Here is a 19959-nt window from a genome sequence, read left to right on the forward strand (position 1 = left end):
CTTCCTTCAATGATCTTCTTCTTACCCTTCCATTGTTCATGTGACACCTCTGCTCTCTTCCCTCTCCAACTCCTTCGAATATGTTTAATATGGACACATTCACTTTGACACGGTGCTACTACAGGCACTATTTGTTCCTCCACACGGCTCCCTTGCCTTGACTTTTTAACGTTTTAGCTCTCAAGGGTGCATCTTTACATTGAAAGCACTTTTCAGTGCAGAACTTGGGCTGAACTCTTTAGTTTGTGACAAGAACATCATGGTGGGGGAGGGGGAAATTCAGTACAGGAACCTGACAATGGACATATTTTGTTCTTGTATCACTCAACTCGTGCCAGATGTTTGCCGATCCAATTTTCTATCCCTACCTCTACACCTTTGCCTCAGAATATTAAACATCCTTCCCGTGCCTCCTGCAAAATTGTAGGATGTTCTTCCTCATCCAACGATCCTCTATATGCTCATGCTCCCACGTTGTAGGCTTTTCCTTGTCCTCACAGCACCTGGCACAGTTTGGGGGTTTTGTACATGATTGGAACTGAATAAATGTTTATTGAGGTGAATTATCTCTATCCTACAGAGGCGAAACAGGCTAAAAGAAGTTAGGTATCTTGGCCACGATTAGTCATTCTCACAAGGCCACGTGCTACAATCCTACATTGAATACGTGCCTACACACACGTGTATCAGGTTTTTGGAAAATCTTCACATTTACAACTCGAATTATCTGCCATTCACCATCATCAGTTCTTCAAGGCACGGTGTAAGTTCATTGAGACTGGAGGCCAAGTTAGCCACCCGCTGACACTTTTTTAAAAAAAAGTTAAAACCATAACAGTTCATGAAGATGGAAGATATAAATGAATATAAAGACCAGCAACACCGAAGTCACCACTTTTTATAGTATTAAAATACAACTGCTTAGTGCTTTGTTACTTTTGAGAGTTCTTTGCCATATTTTCAGATTTGATCTTCACACAGATCTTCATTTTAGCTAAAACTAAATACCCTCAACTTTTAAATCATATACACTCCCATTGATTCGGCTGCCATCTCTATGCAGATGATTCTCAGACTTCTTCTTTGCTGACCTCCAGACTTGCATCTCCAGTTGCCTAATGAATATTTGAACCTGTTGTCTTATGGACAACAAACTCAACACATCCAAAATTAAACCCCTATCTTTTCCCCAAAACCCTCTTCCAAACTTCTGTTACTAATGAAGACCACCACCTTCCTCCCAGTGGCCCGGGCTAACAACTTTTTTTAAATTTGGGACACTTGGATTGCTTCCAGTTTTTTGTTCTCTGTGTTCTCTCAAAGGCTCAATTTTACTTTCACCTTTTCCTTGAAGTCATACAAAAAAGATCCAGGTCCTTGGCATCACATGAAAACCCCCATAAGAAAACAACTATACCTTTTGTTTGTAAGATATTAATAGCTTTCAAATCACCTCCATTTGTTATAACTAATTTGATTTCCTACAACCCAGTTGGCCCAAAGGGCTTCCCTATTTTGCAAGAATGAAAGCCTGAGTATCAGAGAAATAACTTGCCTAAGGTTATATGGTAATAAAAGGACCAAAATAAAATAAAAAATTTTAAATATTTATTGATGATTAGGGTAATAAATACCCTCATTTCTGATAGAACCAGCAGTTTAAAAAACCCTACTTTATCAAAAGCAAAGATTATTTTCCTAATCTGGGAAGTATGCATGAAAACAGCACTAACCATATATAGGTGAATGCAAAGTACATTATTAAAAATAAGTCTTAGAGAGTATAAGTAAAAACTCAAAGACTAAGAAGGGAAAAATTAAACACTGGTATTAGGTTAAAGTACAAAATACAAATTTGGAAGAATAAAACTAATTTGGCAACTTTTTTCATTAACAACGACTGGTATAAAAGGAGAGAGTTTGTAGATGTGGTTTTTAAAAAATAATTTTGGAAACTAGCTTAATGTATTTTATTTATTCCAATTACCAAAACACTTGTGCAGGAGGAAAAACATTTCTTCAACTTAAAAAAACAACTCTTCAAATTTAACTGCTGGAAATTCATTTCTTTTCCTACTCAGCAAAACAATTCTGCATAACTATTATTCCAGGCAGTTAAAATAACAGGTTCCATAAGTTACTACTATAATGACTAAATTTAACTTGGTATCAAATTCAGGTACCAAATTTTAGTTTTAAAAAGAAGATTTTTATCTAGTCCAACATTCAAATTTAATTCATGGTGTCGAATTTTCAGCCTGTTCACCTGTTATTATTAACTATTTATGTATATATAAACTGTTTCCTTTCAAAAAAAGTTTAGTCATTTCTTGATTTTTACTTCACACAATTCTCGTCTTCTGGCTTTTTCCTTTGTGCACTTCTCTCAAAATTTAGAGACCCAGAACTACTTTTATAATAGTAGGGTGGCCAGAAAACAATTATGAAGCTGTTTAAACCAAATAGGCCTTCCTCTTCACCTGAAAATGGAAATACAATCTTGAAGAACTACAAATAGTGATCCAAATAACATTTCCAGAAAATTATTCAGAAAAATGTATGAAGGTGTACAAAAGACACTTCAAATGTGGTCTGAAAATGCAAACTAGGAATATGAACTTGATGAGAAAGACACAATCATTCTTTTGTTTACTTAGCCAGAGTATATTATAAGTATTCATTAGAGAGTGTAATCATTTTGATGTGCAATTACAATGAACTAAAAAAAGGGAACAAATCCAATTTAATAACAAATTACTTTTATCTTATACAATTACATTCACAAATCATTACATTGCCATTTCACTGAATATCTGCAAATTTAATAATGTTTACACCTACAAAATTAGCTACTTCCCGAAGAGTGGATATTCTGTTCCACTGCCATCTTGGGCTAATTAGAGGTGACATTCAACAGAAATTGGATGCTTTTGTTCACTGATATCCCCATTCTCTTCTATCCTGAGACTTTGGATCCTGAGTTATAATTCTGATCTGTGTGATTCAAGTTGTTAGGTTATATATTTCTTTTTTCTTAAAACAGGGCTAATTAGTGTCATTTTTCTTGAGCTATACATAGAGTGTTTTTGATACAAAAACATATAAATATTCCACGTGAGAATCAAAAAGGCATCTAAATAATGATTAGGTTCCTATAACCTGTTGATAGCACTAATTGAAATGCACCCTTTGCTTCTTACTACTATTTTTTGTCTTTTATAGCAAAGAGGGAAGCTATGTAACAGTTAATTGTCAAACCTGATGAGGGTTCACTGTGAACCTTTGTATTCAGGCACAAATTTTGTTTGTAATGCAAATACATAAATAGAGTTTAACTTCAGTTAATACCCCATTATCAAAAATAAGTACTATACAAAGAATTTCAAATATGCTAAAGTAGTTCATGAAAATTGACACAATAGTTTTCCCTGAAAGGAAACAGGGCTGCCAAATGAATTTCAAGAATTAATGAGAGAGGAAAAGAAACCTTACTTTAATGCTTCATTTATTGCTACATAATGACTACTTCAAGGGTCATCTGTCTGGCCTATCGTCAATCACATGAGGAAATTGTAAATAAACTGGTATACGTAAAGGAGTGTAGAGGGAGAAGAAATCATTGTAGTATAAAAATATCACCAATTTATAAATTATTAAAGATACAGTTATAAAACACATACTTGTCATTTTCTCTCTATAAAAACAATACACTTAAATATAGAAGCACAAGTTCCTAAAGCACCTACAATCATTTGATTTATATATGTATTTAATCAGGAAAAATCTCATATGCTAAATCTGGAGAAGAAAAAAAAAGGCAAAAATCCTCATCTTTATCCAAATACTCAAGAGTTTAAATACAGAGACGGCTGATGCTAATAATACAAATCAGCAGTCCTTTTGTACTCTCTAGGATATGAAAACAGTTCTATGCCACTGAAATATAGATTTGTAAATGGGGGCATCTCACTTGTACAGATGCAAAAGAGATGTTCCTGACTTAGGAGACATTAAGAATCTTCATTAAAACCGTTGTGAACATAAAGCAATACAGCTAATTGCAATACTTTGGCGTAGCATTAAAACCAGCACAGTATATGTTGCAGATTTCTTGAAGACAAAAGAAGTCTTCACCTTTTTTTTGAGTACCTGTAATAAGTATAAAGTTTCAGAAATGGTGGAAACCTAAAACTTATCGGTTCATCCATACTGTGCTAGGGCTTTTAAAAAATTAAATTTCATCATAAAAGCTAAGCTCAAACGTTTAATCTCAAACATATCTATTTTAGTGTCTATAGCATTGCAGTTTTGGTGCCGATGTTAATTCTAACAAATCAGTTTATAATGCATAGTAGCACAGTTATTTTTGCTAAAATAGATTTTCTATAAGGAAAAACATTAACTCTATCTCCAATGGTAAAACAGTAGAGTTGGAGGTGCCACCGTGGATCACTGGAATTAGAGCACTATCAAGATCATTTAAGTAATGTTGAGGAAGAAGCTGACCTCCAGATCCTGCCTGAAATTCAACCTGAAAAATATATAAATTACATGTGAGTCATGGGTAAAAGAACAATCATTCCTGATTAACTTAAGAGATCATGAAAATGAAATATAAAGCATTCCTAAATAATATTATTGAATTTCAGTATACTGATGTCTTAGCAGTAGATAATGTATTCCATAGTATGCAACTATCACCTATTCTTATATTTAAGTATTTTAAAGTTTATTGAACCAGTAGAGACTCAAAAAAACAAAAAACCTCTTATCTTCCATGTAAGAATCAGTATTGTGTTGCTCATTTCCAGTTGCTTAGTTCCAAGGTAGAAGAGAAATAAGGACTAGGAAATTGGGGTTAAGCCACTTATATAAGGTCACACAGATAGGAAGTATATGAAACCACATTTGAACCCAGGACTTCCTGTGTGTAGGCCTGGCTCTCAATCCATTGAGGCACCTAGCTGCCCCCTCCCCACCAGAGACTTTTAAAAAAGAAAAGGACTAGATGGTTCTTTTGCCCCTATTCTCAAGATTAAAGGCTAAGTGAAAGAAAATGTTGAATATGTAACAAAAAGACTTTAAAATTTCTCTTAAATAAAAAAGTCTTAAAAATTACATTATTTAAATGTTTTAAATAATCGTTCACTTTCAGTTGAGGTTCTTTAAGAATAACCAAGTATGTAGTGAATATTACACACATGATATTTATATGCTAAGCACTGGGGATTGGAAGGACAAAGTCATACAAAATAAGTGTAAGAGATTTTAACCTCAAATAGAAAATTAATGTAAATAAAATAGAAAAAGAAAAATTATTTGCTGAACTGACTTCAAGTAAACTTTAAGATACTGCCATAATACACTTGTTTTTAAAAGAAAAAAATGAATTCTACATTACCATATCAGTATCAATGGAAACTCGAAGTCCTATCTTATTCATCCCATTACTTTTTAGATTTTTTAGGTGTGAACAAAGTGCAGCACTGCCAGCTATTGCTATCTCTTTAGCAAACTGGTAACGACTTCCTGACATTGTAACGTCCTGGTCCTTTAGAAAATAGAATACCTGAAATACAGTTATTAGATTAGTTATTATTTATATATATTTTATATATGTTTATATATATAATTAGTTATTATATTAGAAAATAAATCATAAAATATTTGTATTTCTGAATACATGCCCAATATCAACAACCTTGAAAGTGACTAAACTCAAGATATTACCAGAACCAGTTTTATTGTTTTATTACCAAGTTGGGGGGGGGGGGGGGAGCTTAACCTTACCTTCTATCTTAGAATCAATACTAAGTATGGGTCCTAAGACCAAAGAGCAGTACTGGCTAGGCATTTGGGATTAAATGACTTGCCCGGCATCACACAGCTAGGAAGTGTATGACTCAACATTTGAACCCTGGGAGGACCTCTGGTCACCCTGAACCACCTAGTTGTCCCTTCATTACCAAGTTTTAACATTAATATCTTAACATTAACCTTACTTAAGTCAAAAATTAAAACCAGTTGTGACCTAATAATGGAATGGCTTAATTACACTGTCCCAAACCTTTAAGAAATCCTAATTCACTGAACTATAAACATGATGTTAATCTTTTGTTATTTACAGTAGCAAAGGAGTAGTAACAATAGAGACCCATTCACTGAAGAACTCCTAAACAAATTATAATACATGAACATAAGAAATGGTAATATACATATGAGGAAATATATGAAATAAGCCAAACCAGGAAAACAATGTGCACAATGACTTCAAAAATGGAAATGGAAATGACAACTACAATGAATATTGCTGCAAAATTATGACTAACCTTGTATCCAAAGAAGAGATATGAAAACACCATCCCCCTCCTTTGCAGAGGTAGGGAATTATGGGTGTGGAACACAGCAAATGTTCTCAGATTTGGGTGGCTAATTTTGCTGAACTGTTTTTTTCTTTCTCTCACTTTTTAAAAATAAGATATGGTTCTTTGGGAGGTAGGAAGGAGGGGAGACAATGGGAAATGTAGGTGAAGTAAAAAGAAAAGATAATTTTTTTAAAATTATGTTAATGTGACCAAAGTTCCTCTAAGAACTTCTAAAAATGTAGGAATAATACAGAAATTCAATATGATCTATACTCAGACAATACACTCTAAATTTCAAATATCAGAGATTCTGATCTTATTTACTGATATCAGGGAAAACAAGACAATGGGTTAGTTAGCACACTCCATTAATAATGATTTTAAAAAATTCAGGTATAATAAGTTGCACTAAATAAAAGACAGTGTCATGAAAACTATGCTAGACCTCAAAGGAAAATGATCATTTACATCTTTGGAAAGTGGAATAAATATTATTCACTATAATTTTCAACATGATAGTTGAGATAATAATTCAACTAACATCTCTAAAATTATCAAAATTTACAAAATGGAAAATTTTCTTTAAATGAAAATCCTCAGTCCTTTAGGCATACACAGTATAAGGAAATCTGGTATAATACCAGATTGGGGAGATTAAAAGCAGCAACAAAATCTTAAAATGTAAAGGCAGAAATATATATGTATGTATTGAATAATCAAAAAGAGATGGAAAAGAGCAGTCTCATTACCTCAGTACATTTTACAAGTTTTTCATCAGTTTCAAAATCTGCTTCCTGTTGTATTTTCTCACTTGGAATTCCTTCCAATGATTTTCCATCTATTTCACTAATAACACTACAAAAATGAAATAAAGGAAATGTTATTTCAAGAATTTCTTTGCTTAAATAATCTTTTTAAATTCATAAAAGAACTAGAATACAAGCTATTAATTTTTAAGCAGGAAATGGATATCTCTAAAGAAAAGTGAAGGCCAAAATGTGGGGTCGAATTCAAGACTAAGCCAAATTTCCTTACATTAACCTCAAAACAAAGTTTAAAAAATAACAAAATAAAAGAAATAGCAAAAAGTTTATAGAAAAATAATGACAAAGGAAACAATTGAGAAAAAAAGCCCTAATATCATGAACAAAAACTATGGAATAAAAGAAAGAGGAAAGAATTCCAAGGAAAAAAGGAACAATACTGCAATAACTATACCTTTAGAAAAGAAAATGGACATATCCCATCCAGAGAAGTTTTTAAATTTCAAAAAAAGATATGTGGAATATCTGGAATCCATAAAAGTAGAAATAAAATTGCTAAAAGAAGAATGTGATAAGAACATGAGAACTGGCAATTCAGCAAAGATGATAGAAAATGTCACTGCAGCTGTATACTAATAATAATAGCAATATTTACAAAGCAATTTACAGTTTGTAAATATTATCTCATTTGATCTTGACAACAACCCTGGGCAGCAGGTATTATAAATACCCCTATTTTGCAGATGAGGAAACTGAGGTTGAGAGAAGGTAGGTGCCTCTCCTACAGTCACATAACCAATTAGGTGGCTATGGCTGGATTTGGACTTGACTAACTCTAGGTCCAATATATGCTGAGAATTGGAATGGTTCAAGCAGCATGTAAGAATACAGTAATGAAGAACAAAAACAGCAAAACAACAAAAAAAAGACAAAATTAGATGATGACTTCAGATCTCTACAAGACAAAGCAGCAAAATCAGATGAAGGAACTCATCAAAAACAACTAAAATGTTAGTTGAAGGCAACCTAAAAATTATTCCTCTTCCCCAAAGAATATTTTTTAAAATGTGAACACCCATCTTTCCAGAAACAATGGAACAAAATTATCCAGAAACACTGTAAGCGGGCACAGTATGGACAAATAAAATTCAGGCAGAAAGGAACTCTTAAGTTTAATTCAAAGAGAAAGACAGTGACCGAGCAACAGTTTCAGAAAGAACCTTGCAGGTGATCAGAAGAAAACAATACACAAAAGCTGTTGATTATGGCCACTTTTCCAGAAAGCAGATGATAAGAAAGGAAAGATTGGTTTTCTTAGCCTTACTTAAAAACTTGGAAAATGGCAATTAGTAAGGGTATAATCAAGGGAAGCCAAAAAGACGTTAACAGGAAAAACACTAAGTTTAGAGCCAGAAGTCCCGAGTTCAAATTCAAACTGCAACTTAAAACCCTCATGAACTGATCTAACCTATCTAGATAATAGTTTCCTCAACCATAAAATGAGGGGGTTGAATAGGGTAACATGGGGAAGCCCTTCTTGGCTCTAAATCTATAAAACAAATCTTATTTTTAGAAACACCATTCAAATAGTGTGACACCACTCAACGTGATTACCAAACAACAAAAAGAAGAGAATGGAACAATAATATCCCAGCCATCAAGGAAAAATGGCCTACGTTTTCAAATTGCTGTCCTAGACATTCTCCATCATATAAATGTTGATTTTTTTGAGTGAGGTAAGAAAATATAGTATGTTCATGGTAAGAAATAATGAACTTTTATTGGACATTTGATAGACAAATCTATATTACCTTTCACAGTTTTGGCTGCATATAGATTTTAAATGAAGTAGAGACAGTCCTGCTATAGTGCTTATTTTGAAAACACACATTTTTTCCAATGTAACTGTTATACTTGACAAGTTGAGCAGAACTGGAATTGCCATTTTGCTTAAGCTCAATTTTCTCTGACCGAGTAACAGGAAGAATACAAAGAACTATCACTTTTAAATAATTCACAAGCTATAGCTCTTCTAATGACCACTTCAACAAGCAAACTTTTAAGGTCCTTTTCAAAGTAAAGTGATACAGTAGGAGGTAAGAGTCAAGATTTTAAGAAGAGCTTATCAATAAATGTACAATAGTGTACACTAAGGCTTTCTCACGGGTGTAAGGGAGAGGACTGTGATCATGACTAGTTGATTATAAAGCAAGATAAGCTTTATCTGGGGGTAGAGTAGGGTTGGAACTATGGCTGTGCAGGTATAGAGACTAAGACTGAACAAAACAGAATGATCCCTAAAACTATCAATAACAACAAAATCTAATGGAAAGCCAAACTAACAATTATAGCATTTAATATTAATGAGTTGACTATATTAATTTAAAAGGAATAGAACAAAAAAATGGATTTGAACAACAAAACTCAACAACTTGCTACTAAAGCAAAGTAGTTCATTGTTTTAGCTGAGGCCATATGATTCTAGCAACTAAGTCTGCTTTCCGAGAAACATTAATAGGTGAGCACAGCAGAGACAGCACCCACCAGGAGGGTGATCACAATTCTTTCATGACAGCCTATAAATAAAGAAAAACATCAGATGGGCCCAAGTCCTGCATATTCTTTCCATTTCTGTGGTAGTGGTGGAAAAATGTTAGGAAGAGGAGTAGAGAGTACAAAATCATGGTTTTGAAGAAAGTCTATAAGCTTTGATTTCACATTGGTATTATAAATGACATCCTCATCCAGCAAAGGAGTGAGCATAGCTCTAAAGGCATTGAATCATATCAATCTCATTTTTTTCACTGTTAAAGAAATTTATAAAAGCACAAATAACTTTCAGCTAAACAGGTAACAGTTTTTCCTTGGAGAAGCAAATAAGAGTTGACAGAATTAGTTTAATTGTGCACTCAAAGATAATAAGAAACCTTACTTTATGAGATTTGGCTATTAATACCATAATACTTGAGCGTTTGTAATTTTTTTTGCAATTTCTAATTGCATCTGATGCAAAAGAGGTTCAGTCTGTTGCAAAAACTGAAGTATAGAAATATTAATCCCTTGACTATACTTAACAAATTAAATAAACTTATACCGATAGTGGCTTTAATACAAAGATGGGTACAGGTAAGAGCTGAAAATTTTGTTGGAAAATATGATTTTGAGGAATAGGGAATGAGAGGCCAAAAATCTATAGACCACTCAGAAGCTTCCCATTAAAAAGTATTATGATTACTTTCTTCAAGAAGAGAAGTATTGATAATGGATAATATCACAAAAAATTAAGTTGTAGTTAAAAAGATAGAAAATGACTTATTGCTGATGTGTTAGTCATCCCTAAAACTGCTTTCTGTGTAGTCAAATCACTGACTTAGAGCAAAAATCAAATTAGTACATGTTTAAAAATAAAAGAAGATATGATATGCAATTTTAAAAGTTGTATTCTCTACTTATTTAAATAAATTATTGATGACAAAAAATGAGATACAGCTAGGGTAAAGGTCATAGACCCAAACTACTATAATTTCATACAATAGTTTAACAAATTAAAAACAGAAGCCATAATCAAGAGCCCCAAAGTGTCTTAATCAACAAAGAATTGACTTATTTGGCACACAGATTTAGTAGGCAAAGGGAAAACCAGCTTAGAAAATAAGCCAAGTTGGAAAAAAAATCTGATAGAAATATTGCATTAGATTATGAGAATTATTTCTTCATAAAAGAGAAAAGCAATAGAGGATAAAAATAGTTCAAAGAAAGTTTGGTGAAAAATTCAATTACCACCAAGTAAATTTATCCTGAGGGATATGTGAGGATGAAAATGGAAGGAAAGCAACAATAGAAAAGATCTACAAAGTTTTTCCTATCAAACATCTTGTTTTAACATCAAGGAGCCACTACACTTGGACTCTAATATCCTGGGTACACTTAAGATGGACACAGAAATGGAATTAAAGGAACAAAGATGAAGAAAGCAACCGTAGCAGAGCAAGTACATGAACAAATGAGCCAAATATGTAGAGCCCGAGGGAGCAATTTATAGGGTATCTGAAGGAGAAGATAACAAAGGTATGGAAAAAAATCTCAGATGTAATGAATGATTTAAAAAAGGCAACCAAGACAACATCAATTAGTATGAATATGGTTTCCTTCTCATCTATAAACACAGTGAAAGATATATTAGGTGAAAGATGGTAAGAGTTTAAAAAATAGATATATTTGGTGGAAGACCAGCCATGTTTCATCAACAAAACTGTACGGTTAATTACATCTTTACCAAGTCACAACTAAAAAACAGAATACAAAAATCCCATTGTGAAAAAAACACTTGATTCATCGAAGCAAAAATGGCACCTTAAAAGCCTTTCAACTAATAATCTCTTGTGCATACATCAAATTTATTCAAGACTTTTATGACAGATATAAGAGAAAGCCTTATTTAGTGACCTTCAGAATTATCAACATCAGATAAGCCACAGTACTGTCATGAAGAGAAAAAATCCTAGAGACAGAAATTAACAAGTTTGGGTCAAAATTAAACAGGAGGAGAATGGACTGGATTGCCTCTGCGAAATTACAAACTTCATTTAATGACACCAAACTTCTCCCAGAAACAAAAGCTTCCAGTGTTTTACAATGTTGTATGAGTGCAAAACACAAAACACCACATTTTCTACAAAAATTTTTAAAGTATCACTTAAGAGATTAAGAGAGAGCTGTGTCATGGGTGTGAGCAGGGTTCTGCATTAAACCACTAAACTACAAAAAAAGGACTGGAATAAAGACTGTCATCACATGATTGGAAAAAAATTAATTGGTCTGATAAAGTGATAGATTACTAATGGGTGGTCAGCAGGTTCCACTGATATCCTTGCAGTATCAAGAGAAAATGAGGAAGATTCTTGCCCCTTTGGGTCGATCCTCCATGACAGAATCATGGAAGTAAATGGACAGATAAGGCATGGATGAAAATTATAAACTGTTTCATTGGTGAGACTGTCCAAATTGATGAGATCCATAATCATTTAAATTTACTTCAGGAGGATCAAAGAAACAGAACTACAGTCAAGGAGTAAACTGGATTTAATTAAAAGGACAAGCAAGAAAATTACATTGTGATTAAAGGCATAAATAAATAAGTGTAGAATGTTATAGAGGGGAAAAAACCCTACATGGCAAGACATTAATTCTAGGCAACTTTAACATTCCTTAATCAGATACATAATACATCCAAGAGATAAAGAAGGAAATTAAAATACTTAAGCAAAATGGGTAAAATTTGATTTAATAAACCCATGGAGATTCTGACATTAAATACACTATTTGTTTTTCAGTTTCCAATGGGACCTACTTAAAAAGAAATCATGTATTTAGGCACGAAGAATTTATTAACAAATGAGGAAGAGCAGAAATCTTTAAAATATTCTGTCAATACTACAATCCACAATTTATGTTAATGAAGAAATTTGAGGAAAATATACAGCTCTAAATACAGTCTTAAAAACATACGGAGAGGTATTTTTTTTTAATTATCAGAAATTACATTATCATAATGTAGAGGAAAAGAGAATTGGATTTGGAATCAGAGGGCCTAACCTCAAATTCTAACCACTACTTTTCCCACATGAACCTGCCTTGCGTAGGTTAGTTTACATATATGGACTTTTAGTTTCATCATCTATAGAATGAAAGTATTTCACTAGATGGCTTTGAAGGTCACTTACAATTCTATATTTATGACTCATGCATCTGAAATTGAAAACTACATTGTTTTAACATTAATAAATTCAATTATAAAGGAAAAAATTCACATCTATAAACAAAAGATCATGCATATCAAAGCTAATGATGAAAATAGTACAAAAAAGGTGACAACATGAAATGTCAAACAGTAATTATTAAAATTTATATATACGTGTATATCTGGAATTTTAAAAAAATTTTAAGAATGTAAAAATTTGTTTTTACATGTAATTGGAAAAAATACAAAAAAGAAGAAAAATTGATTTATACTATATATACATCATCTTCAATTATTGACCACAAGTTCTAAATAACAAAAGGATCTTTGTATAAAAAGTTTGAAGATTAAAAACTCATTAAGAGAATAGAATGTAAGGTTGCAGCTTTCAACTGTGGAGGGGGTGAATTTCTCATCAGCTGTAATTATAGAATACCATACAATTAAACTAATTCAGTTTCATAAGATTAAAAACTTTTGCACAAATAATAAAAATAGTTCAACAAGAAGAAAAGATGGAATGAAAAATGACTGATATAGAAACAAAAACATTAATGGCAAAACTGTGATTAAGAACCTAAATCTCCTAACTTCAAATCTAATGCTCCTTCCACTATCCTACACACTGCTTACTACAATTATATATTGCCTTCTTACTAGAGACATGCATCAGAATATATAATTTTATTCTTAATCCTGACATCAAGTCCGAACCTCTTTTTATCATTTTCTACATTACCAGATTCACCTTTGGCCAATTTAATTATTAGCAGTCTAGTGAAGAAAGTATGCCTAGGACTAAATGACAATCAGATTTTAAAAACAAGCAGCACATAAGCATTAATCTAATTCTTACCCTTTGTTTCCTTTTTCTTCAGTATCTACCCAGCAGATATCCACATATTCTCTTAAGTCTACTGCATCCACTTTCCCACATGTAATTTTAAAGTCTTTTTGGTCTTTTAGTGCTAGCCGTAAACCTTCCATTGTCTCTGGAGTTATTTGTACCATCAAACCATCTAGAAATAAAAGAATTTAAGTTAAAGATTTCTTAAACAAAGCAATGAGATTCATTACTGTAAAACACTGGTTTCTATTTATCAAAAAAATTTTTTGCATACAATAAAGTGATCTCATGAGTGAAAAACATGCCCACAGGTCATATAATTCTAATTCTTTACTATACAAAAAAACTATAAAGAATATTTATAAATTAATTTCAGTAAGGATCCTGCCATATCAGTGTATAAAAATGATCTTATTGAAAAAAAAACTATTTTAGTTTCTTTTTGGTTTAATAACAAAAATAAACATTCTTTTTTCAGCTAATTGCATTACAGTAACAGATGTTTTGTCAAAAAATTCCTAAAACAGAATAAATATACCACAATGCTTGAAATAATAGTGTACAATTTTTAGAATACTGAACTTAATCTCAATGCTAATATCTTTTCTCTAATACTGTAAAATGACTTTCTACAAATATCATCTCAGGATAAAGCACTTCAACTACAATCAAAAGGAATCTGTAGCATTTTCCCCATCAATAAATGTTCTTTTCCTGATTGTACTTGATGGGCTAGCAGCAAATCATATTTTCTTTCCCTATGGAATCAATTCAATTTTCCTAATTGAAAAAATTCCTATTTTAATAAAAACGATCATTTGGTAAACAGACAAAAAAGTAGTTCTCCATTTTCTTTTTCAGGAGGAGAAATTTTCTGAAGTCATTACATGATGTTAAGCTAACACAGATGAATTATTTCATGCTAGATACCTTTTAGAACATTTCCTCAGAGGCTCTAGAATTTGGGGGTCAATTTTTTACATCAAAACAATCTTAAAAGAGGTTCATACCTTCAACTATACTGGATTTAGCAAGAAATCCTGAAGATGTTTTCAGAGCTCCATTGAATACCACAAAACTTGCACCAGTCACTGATAGAGAAAAACAAAGTCAGTAAATTTATGGATTTGTTTTTAATCCTTTTTATGGTACATTCATTCAAATTTACTACGTTGTTACCAAAAAGTAATGCCTACAAGTCTTTTTTTCTTAAGTTATATGACCAGTATCTTGATTTGTTTTTGCTAACCTATGTATATCTGCAATGAGAAAGGGCTTGTAGTCAGGATAGAGGATGCTTAGTTACTGCATAGGTGACAGTATAACAAAAAGAGAATGAAACATTTTTTTGTAGCACAAAGAAAAAAGGACAAAAAGGGATACAAAAATTTCATATGTTGTTAAATTATATGTACAAAAATATACACATATGTTCTAGGTAGTAAAAAGAGAACTGGCCTCAAAGTCAGAAAGGCCTTGATTCAAGTCCCATCTGACACATCCTGGATTTATGTCAGAAAATCATTTAACCTCTAAATGCTCCAAGTAATTCTCTTATGACTAAAAACTACAGAGAAGGGTGCTGGTAGCGGGAGTTTCTACACCTAAGAATTCCCTAAACTAACTCAATCATAGAGTCAATCCCTGCCTTTTAGTGTAAAGGGCTGGACTTGAAGTCAAGAAGACCTAGTTGTAAATCCTGCTGTGTGACCTGGGCAAGTCACTAACTTCTCTCAGCCTGAATTTCCTCAGATGTAAGATGGGGATAACCACAGTACATACCTCACAAGGTTGTTTTTTGGATCAAATGAGATGATATTGAGGTAAAATGTTCTACAAACTCTCAAGTACTAAATAAATGTTAGTTCTTACTATTGTGCATAGTTTCAAACCTGTCTTTGAAGAAGTTACAGCCTAATAAAGGGGTCTGACATATACAGATAACTACAATGGAAAATAATACATCAATTCATTAGAGAAGTAGGAAGCAGTACTGGAGAGCTCATAAAAAGTCATGGAGCTATTTAGACTGGGCTTTAAAGTCTAAGAATCCAAGCAGAGAGAGTAAAATGAGGCTATTCTAAGCAAAAGGAACAATGTGATCCAAGGCCTAATTGGAATAAAGCATAGGATATTTTTAGAGGACAAAGAATAAACCAATTTGGCCAGACCCAACTTATCAGGCACATTAATAAGAAAGTCAGTCAATAAGCATTTAATAACACAAAGAGCTCACAAACCAATTCAAAAGAGAACATGCAAACAAACATATACAAATGTCCTAGAGGCAGGATAAATAGGAAATAACTAACAGAAAGGAAGCACTAGAGATTCAAATGGATTGAGGAAGGCTTCTTGTAGATAGTGAGATTTTAATTGGAACTTAAAGGAAGCCAGAGAAGTTAAAAGGCAGAATTAAAGAGGGAGAGCATTCCAGACATGGGAGATAACCAGAGAAACTGTCCAAAAGCCAAGAGATGGCATGTCTTATTGGCGTTATCGTCACAAGGGCAGTGTCATGGAGCAAAGAGTATGTGTTAGAAATAAGGGGTAAGAAAAGATTAGAAAGGTAGGAGGGGAATGGGTTATGAAGAGTTTGGAATGGCCGATGGAATTTATTGAGTAGGGGGGTGCGGGGTGAGGAGAGTGACATAATAGGACCTAAATTATAGAAAACTCTCTCTCTAATGGCTGAATGGAGAACAGACTAGAGTGGGGAGAGACTTGTGGCGACTCACTAGCAAGCTACTGGCAATTATCTAAGCTTCTGGTGATGAAGGCCTGCACCAGGGCAATGGCAGTGGAGAGAAGGGGGCACATGTGAGAAATGTTATAAAGGTGAAATCAACAGGCCTTGTCAAGTAATAGTTAAATAATACAACAATTATAATTAAATTATTAAAAAATCAGGTGCAAACCCACATATAAAAGGGTTAAAACATTTTTACTAAATGTGTATTTCTTAAAATTAGGCTCTTATGCATTACAGTAGTTGTCTTTAAAAACAAAATACAAGGGTATCTCCCAGCATCAAACTTGTTTAAAAGATTTTTTATGTGATTTTATTTAGTTAAATTCAAGGATTTATTATTTTACTAGTCCTCCTTCCACTGCTCCAGAATGTTATCCATTTGTGACTTCTTTGACATTGCTGTGAATGAATATGGCCACCAAGTCTATGTCTAATCCAGGAATAACCCTCTCCAAACTGAGTTAGACAAGATCTTCCAACTTGACCAGACCTATCAGAAAAGGTGCTCCACTTTGAGAATACAGAGTCACCTCCATACAATCACAAAACATCAGAGCCACACCACTTTTTGTCCCCAGAAAGGAACCACACAAGACCACCACCTCAACTTCTAGGCAGAAATCTTGGACCAGATATGTTTCTCTTCTATTATGTTTATTATGATGGAAGAAGAATTCAGAGCTTCACAATTTGTATTTACCAATGCCTTCAAGACATTATTAGAAGAGTAGTAAGCAATTAGGGGGAGGGTGGTTTTTTTGATGAACAGTGATCTAGTTAATATTTATCATTTAAAAGCCAAAGATTTTATTTAGATTCTATTATTGGTGACAAAAAATGTTTATGTTAGCATTTAAAATAATAATTAAACAAAAATTAAGTTTTAGAACTAAAATGTTATAATCTACATCTTACCTTTTCTGGGATGACCAGTTGCACTGTTGGCTTGTGTTTGATAAATTCCATCATTCTGAACACAAACTAAATGAGAATCAGCTTCCATACTAAAACTAGCTCCAATACTTATCACATGCTCATTAGAAGAATTTATGACTTTCATTACCTGTTAATATGAATATAAATTGTATTTTGCATTAATTAGTTATAATTATTCAAGAAATCTAATTCCTGGCCAGCTTCATCACTGGCAAGCTTTGGTCTAAATAATTCCCCTTAATGTAACAGAAAATATATGTTCTAGAATGAAGGACTCAAATTAATTTGAAGGAAAAGAGGAAAAACAAGACCCTACATTAAAATAGTGATACACATTTTATACAGTTCCCAAAATTATGAAATGATGACTACATGTGTTGCTCAAATTTTATACTGATGTCCACAAAATGTTTTTTTTAAAAACCCAAAAGATCTCTTGCTTATTGGAAAGATCCTCTATGGAAAGATGTCAACAAGAATTTCTGAGAATGAGGAAGCCTAGATGGGTTAAGAATTATATTGGCAAGAAATTACCTATACTGAGATCTAATGATGTATGAATATGTAAGTAGAGTCTGAATGAAAACAAAATCTAACATGCAATATTCTTTTAAGTAAATATAAGATCTATATAATAACAGACCCCACAACTTAAAAAATACAATTGTACTTACATCACTGTATCTTTTTCGAGGAATTTTTATACAACTTTTACCCATTTCCATGTGAATCAACAGCTGTTCTATATTATGCAAAGTGTATTGGTAATTTCGAAGGTCCTATAATAAAAATAAGCTGATAGTTTCATACTTTCCTGGATTTCAGACTGCTAATCCACATTATCTTACCCTTACAAAATACATCCTTAATATAGAGTATAGAAACACAGGTAAAGCACAAACCAATATGAAGCAATTCACCTAAAATACAAACTTTTTCCTTGCTACTTGAATGCAATAAGTTGTTTACTTCAAATATCACATGCTGATGCTTATGGCAAGTTGAGGACAGACAGAGGAGCTGTCATCCCTATCTGCTACCTATCACCACCATGAAAGAAAGGCATATCTGGAATGGCTATACGGGCATGCTACATATACAAAATACATGATGGATGGAAGAAGCATTCACAGTATTAACCTGTCACTGGATCAAGGGGAAAAAAACAACATAAGTGAGTTGCTAAGAAAAACAATTTTTTTTTAAATTTCATAAGCCTACGTGCCACCCTGAAGTGCATCTAGGTGACAGTGGATGGAGCTTGAATTCAGGAAAACCTGAATTTGAATCTTGCTGCAGATACTTTAATTAGCTGTATGGCCCTGGGCATGCCATTTAACCTTGCTGAGCTTCTGTTTCCTTTTCTATAAACAAGGATAATAAATGGCACCTACCTCACAGGGCAACTGTGAGGATCAAATAACATAGAAGGAGTGAAGTATTCTACTATCATTAAAGAGTTATAAAAATGTTAGTTGCTATTGTTGTGGAAACAGAAAACATGCTCTCAAGGAATGCTCTCAGTTTCCTCCACTGGCAGGAGGAACTTCAAAGCACAAACACACAAAATGGACAATGAATCTACTAGACAATTAAATTTATGACAAGACAACCTCTACTGAACTATTTTCCTTTTTTTGTTTTTGTTTTTGTTTTTAAACCCTGACCTTCCATCTTGGAGTCAATACTGTGTATTGGCTCCAAGGCAAAAGAGTGGTAAGGGCTAGGCAATGGGGGTTAAGTGACTTGCCCAGGGTCACACAGCTAGGAAATGTCTGAGGCCAGATTTGAACCTAGGACCTCCCATCTCTAGGCCTGGTTCTCAATCCACGAGCTACCCAGCTGCCCCCTGAACTATTTTCTAAATGGTGGCTTATTTGAAAAATTGATATCATTGAAGCTATCCATCAAATGAACTTTTTGATCAATGAAGCCAATTCACATATTTGAAAAAATATTTGGCATATTCCATTTCTGGAATCACAAAAGATCCAAACAATACAATCATAAATGCATGACAACTGCTAAGTAAAATTTTGTAAATAAGAAGTAAAATTAAGCAAAATATTAATTTTACTCACAACAAGTAAGTTCATAATAGTGTGTCCTATTTCTCCAAAAAGAGGTTTTCGACATCTGATACTTGTTAAAGGTGTGGGATATACTGTACATGAGTGAGGAAAAGTGGTATTAATGATTGTAAATAAAGCTTTTTTAAAACTATATATCATTTCCATTTTACAAAGAGAACTACTGAATTACTAAGCCAAAGTCCAATCTTATAAAACCAGGTACTCTTAACCTGGGTTCCACATAGTATCAGCTTTCAGGAAGTCCATAAACTTGAATAGGAAAAAGAAGATTTCTATCCTTATTTTCACTAACCTCTTAGAGAAATCCAGAGATTAGTAAAAATAAAAAACTATAATGTTTTTCAATGATTTAAAAACATTACTCTGACAAGGTATCTATATGCTTCATTAAACTGCCAAAAGGAGTCACCAAAAAAAAAAACCCTTTGCTACAAAAGTTGGTTCAGATCTTGGTGGGAATGT

General features: G+C 32.9%; 1 protein-coding gene and 1 long non-coding RNA gene across 4 annotated transcripts in view; one reads left to right on the top strand and one right to left on the bottom strand.

The window, feature by feature from the left end:
* Window positions 1-19959, top strand: part of LOC130458547 (uncharacterized) — a 39373-nt gene that overhangs the window by 1736 nt on the left and 17678 nt on the right. Inside the window, exons 2-4 of one of the 2 annotated variants that reach the window (XR_008917955.1) lie at window positions 581-4553; window positions 6128-6379; window positions 8703-8865. The exons of the other annotated variant lie outside the window; for it this stretch is intronic. This is a non-coding gene — a long non-coding RNA (uncharacterized LOC130458547). The remainder of the gene's footprint in view (window positions 1-580; window positions 4554-6127; window positions 6380-8702; window positions 8866-19959) is intronic. 2 annotated transcript variants of the gene reach the window in all.
* The window catches only part of ZFYVE16 (zinc finger FYVE-type containing 16), a 75025-nt gene continuing 57808 nt past the window's right edge, over window positions 2743-19959 (bottom strand). For both annotated transcript variants that reach the window (XM_001365026.5, XM_007486285.3), the window contains exons 11-18: window positions 19486-19568; window positions 18079-18183; window positions 17384-17531; window positions 14727-14807; window positions 13726-13888; window positions 7115-7220; window positions 5402-5569; window positions 2743-4531 (exon numbers count right to left, since the gene is read on the bottom strand). In XM_001365026.5, the coding sequence (XP_001365063.1) occupies window positions 4370-4531; window positions 5402-5569; window positions 7115-7220; window positions 13726-13888; window positions 14727-14807; window positions 17384-17531; window positions 18079-18183; window positions 19486-19568 (1016 nt within the window). In that variant the 3' untranslated portion in view covers window positions 2743-4369. The remainder of the gene's footprint in view (window positions 4532-5401; window positions 5570-7114; window positions 7221-13725; window positions 13889-14726; window positions 14808-17383; window positions 17532-18078; window positions 18184-19485; window positions 19569-19959) is intronic.

This window comes from Monodelphis domestica, chromosome 3, assembly GCF_027887165.1.
Source record: "Monodelphis domestica isolate mMonDom1 chromosome 3, mMonDom1.pri, whole genome shotgun sequence".
NCBI lineage: Eukaryota > Metazoa > Chordata > Mammalia > Didelphimorphia > Didelphidae > Monodelphis > Monodelphis domestica.